This window comes from Bombus pyrosoma, unplaced genomic scaffold (assembly GCF_014825855.1).
Source record: "Bombus pyrosoma isolate SC7728 unplaced genomic scaffold, ASM1482585v1 HiC_scaffold_4706, whole genome shotgun sequence".
NCBI lineage: Eukaryota > Metazoa > Arthropoda > Insecta > Hymenoptera > Apidae > Bombus > Bombus pyrosoma.
In genome coordinates, this window is record NW_025219964.1 from 1 (window position 1) to 3,250 (window position 3,250).

Below are 3,250 nucleotides of genomic sequence, written 5' to 3' on the forward strand. Positions count from 1 at the left end.
AAACCTCCAACTCCCAGAACTCCTGATCATCTCAAAACTAGTGACACACCAACGGCACCCAGTGGTGAAACTGGACCTTCTCGTACACGCGGTATGGCCAGTAAACCTCCAACTTCTAGGACGCCAAGGCATTTCAAAACTCCTGAAACTCGAGCGACATGGAGTAGTGAATCTGGAACACCCCCTACACCCGCTATGACCAGTAAACCTCCAACTCCCAGAACTCCTGATCATCTCAAAACTAGTGACACACCAACGGCAATAAGTAGTGAATCTGGAACACCCCCTACACCCGCTATGACCAGTAAACCTCCAACTCCCAGAACTCCTGATCATCTCAAAACTAGTGACACACCAACGGCACCCAGTGGTAAAACTGGACCTCCTCGTACACGCGGTATGGCCAGTAAACCTCCAACTCCCAGGATGCCGAGTCATCTGAAAACTGTTGAAACACCCCCGGCACCAAGTAGTGAAACTGGATCTCCTCCTACACCCGATATGCGCAGTAACCCTCCAAGTCCTTAAACTCCAAGAAATCTGAAAGCTACTGAAACATCAACGACACCCGGTAGTGAAATTGATTCTTCTCTTACACCCGCTATACCCAGTAAACCTCCAACTGCCGGAACTTCTAGTCATCTGAAAGCTACTGAAACTCCAACAACACCCAGTAGTGAAATTGGACCTCCTACTATACCCGCTATGGCCAGTAAACGTCTAACTCCCAGGACGCCAAGTCATGTGAAAACTCTTGAAACACCCTCGACACTCAGTAGTGAAACTGGATCTCCTCGTGAACACGGTATAGCCAATATACCTGCAACTCCCTGAACATCAGATATTCCCGAAAAACCGGAAACACCAATGACACCCAATAGAGAATTTGGATCTTTTAGTATACCTGGTATGCCTAGTGATCCCGCAACTCCCGGCACACTTTCCACACCTAGTGAACCTGTTAGTCCCTGCAAATACGTTACTCTACTCACATCCGGTATTGCCGTAAATCCGGAAACACAAACGGCACCGAATAGTGAATCTGAATCGCCCGGCACACCTGGTATTCCTAGTGAGCCTGATTCTCGAAATTCCGCTGGCAGTCCTTGTGGAACTGAAACGCCTGGTACACCTGGCTCTACTAACACACCTGCTTTGCTTCGCATTCCGTGTTAATCACTATCTCCCAGTAATCCTAGCACTGCTAGTTCATCTGAATCTTCAGGTACATCTGGAGTAACTGTTGAACCTTGTAATACTATCCCTGGGAATCCTGGTACTTCTGGCACTCCTGGCATTCCTGCTGAAACAGCTACACCTAACACTTCTGGCTCTACTTCAGGTATTTTAAACGTTATCTGGCTTCATATGTATAAATATAAACTATAATAAGTTACTGATTATTTATATATTTCGCAGGAACTTCTGGTTCTACAAATACGCCAGGCATTTGTGCACATGATGGGTTCTTTCCAGACCCCGGAGACTGTCGAAAATTCTACCGCTGCGTCGGCAGTGGTTCCACGTTTGTCAAATACGAGTTCCAATGCGGTAAAGGAACTGCTTGGGATTCAGCTATTCAGAGCTGTAATCACGATTATCTCGTTCCTGGTTGTAAAGGGGGATCTATTTCGGCTAGCATGCCAGACACTACAGTACCAGAATCATCTTCTAATGAAGTCACTGGTACAACTGACTCCAGCACACCAGATTATACTACGAAGAAACCTAATAACGCCACAGATTGTGATAAGCCAGGCTTTTACCCTGACCCAACACGATGTGACAAATTCTATCGTTGTGTTGACAATGGAAATGGCTTCAACGTGTATCATTTCGACTGCGCACCTGGAACCATATGGGATCCTAGCATCGACACGTGCAATCATCCCGAGTCCGTGTATCCTCCAAGAAATTGCAGGATGCCTCCGTCAGGTTCATCTACTAGTACAGAACAAACATCCAGTAGTGCAAGCGCTGGATCTACTTCAACAATAACAGATTCGACTACTGCACCTGCAACACAGACAGAAACTAGCACAGCTGCACCTGATTCAAGTACAGAATCTAGTTCTGAAAGTACTATTGAAACTACGACTAAAGCATCTACTCAGCCAACAATAACGGATTCGACTACTTCACCTACAGGACCGACGGGAACTAGCACAGCTGCATCTGAGTCAAGTACAGAATCTACTTCTGGAGATACTACAGAAACTCCGACTGTAGCATCTACGCAGCCCACGTCTGAATCGAATACGGAAACTACCTCTGAGGCAACTACGAAGGAGCCTAATAACGCCACAGTTTGTGACAGGCCAGGTTTCTATCCGGACCCAATACGGTGTGACAAATTCTATCGTTGCGTCGACAATGGAAACGGCTTCAACGTGTATCATTTCGACTGCGCACCTGGAACCATATGGGATCCTAGCATCGACACGTGCAATCATCCCGAATCCGTGTATCCTCCAAGAAATTGCAGGATGCCTCCGTCAGGATCATCTACTAGTACAGAACAAACATCCAGTAGTGCAAGCGCTGGATCTACTTCAACAATAACAGATTCGACTACTGCACCTGCAGCACCGACAGAAACTAGCACAGCTGCATCTGGGTCAAGTACAGGGTCTACTTCTGAAGGTATTACAGTGACTCCGACTGTAGCACTTACTCCGCCCATGCCTGAATCGAGTACGGAAACTACTTCCGAGTCAACTACGGAGAAGACTAATAACGCCACAGTTTGTGACAGGCCAGGTTTCTATCCGGACCCAATACGGTGTGACAAATTCTATCGTTGCGTTGACAATGGAAACGGCTTCAACGTGCATCATTTCGACTGCGCACCTGGAACCATATGGGATCCTAGCATCGACACGTGCAATCATCCCGAGTCCGTGTATCCTCCAAGAAATTGCAGGATGCCTCCGTCAGGTTCATCTACTAGTACAGAACAAACTTCAAGTAGTGCAAGTGCTGGATCTACTGCAACAATAACAGATTCGACTACTGCACCTGCAACACAGACAGAAACTAGCACAGCTGCATCTGATTCAAGTACAGAATCTAGTTCTGAAAGTACTATTGAAACTACGACTAAAGCATCTACTCAGTCAACAATAACGGATTCGACTACTTCACCTACAGCACCGACGGGAACTAGCACAGCTGCATCTGAGTCAAGTACAGAATCTACTTCTGGAGGTACTACAGAAACTCCGACTGTAGCATCTACGCAGCCCACGTC

General features: G+C 46.9%; 3 protein-coding genes across 3 annotated transcripts; all 3 read left to right on the forward strand.

Annotated features, from left to right (window-relative positions):
* Positions 1–6: 6 nt before the first annotated feature.
* Positions 7–670, forward strand: LOC122577422 (protodermal factor 1-like). Its single transcript, XM_043748719.1, has one exon. It carries the CDS (start codon positions 94–96, stop codon positions 526–528), a length of 435 nt encoding a protein of 144 aa, XP_043604654.1. The 5' UTR covers positions 7–93; the 3' UTR covers positions 529–670.
* Positions 532–845, forward strand: LOC122577421 (sialidase-like; the record flags this gene model as incomplete). The annotated part of the gene is made up of 1 exon (XM_043748718.1): positions 532–845. A coding segment is annotated over one exon (303 nt), but the record flags the coding sequence as incomplete, so codon positions are not given.
* A 22-nt stretch (positions 846–867) lies between these two features.
* LOC122577420 (mucin-5AC-like) lies at positions 868–3,247 on the forward strand (the record flags this gene model as incomplete). Its single annotated transcript, XM_043748717.1, has 3 exons — positions 868–1,121; positions 1,191–1,342; positions 1,420–3,247. Coding segments are annotated over exons 1-3 (2,234 nt in total), but the record flags the coding sequence as incomplete, so codon positions are not given.
* Between the last annotated feature and the right edge of the window lie 3 nt (positions 3,248–3,250).

Bases quoted from the DNA above. Each gene is read 5' to 3' on its own strand.
- LOC122577422 (XM_043748719.1), top strand. From the start codon at position 94: ATGGCCAGTAAACCTCCAACTTCTAGGACGCCAAGGCATTTCAAAACT.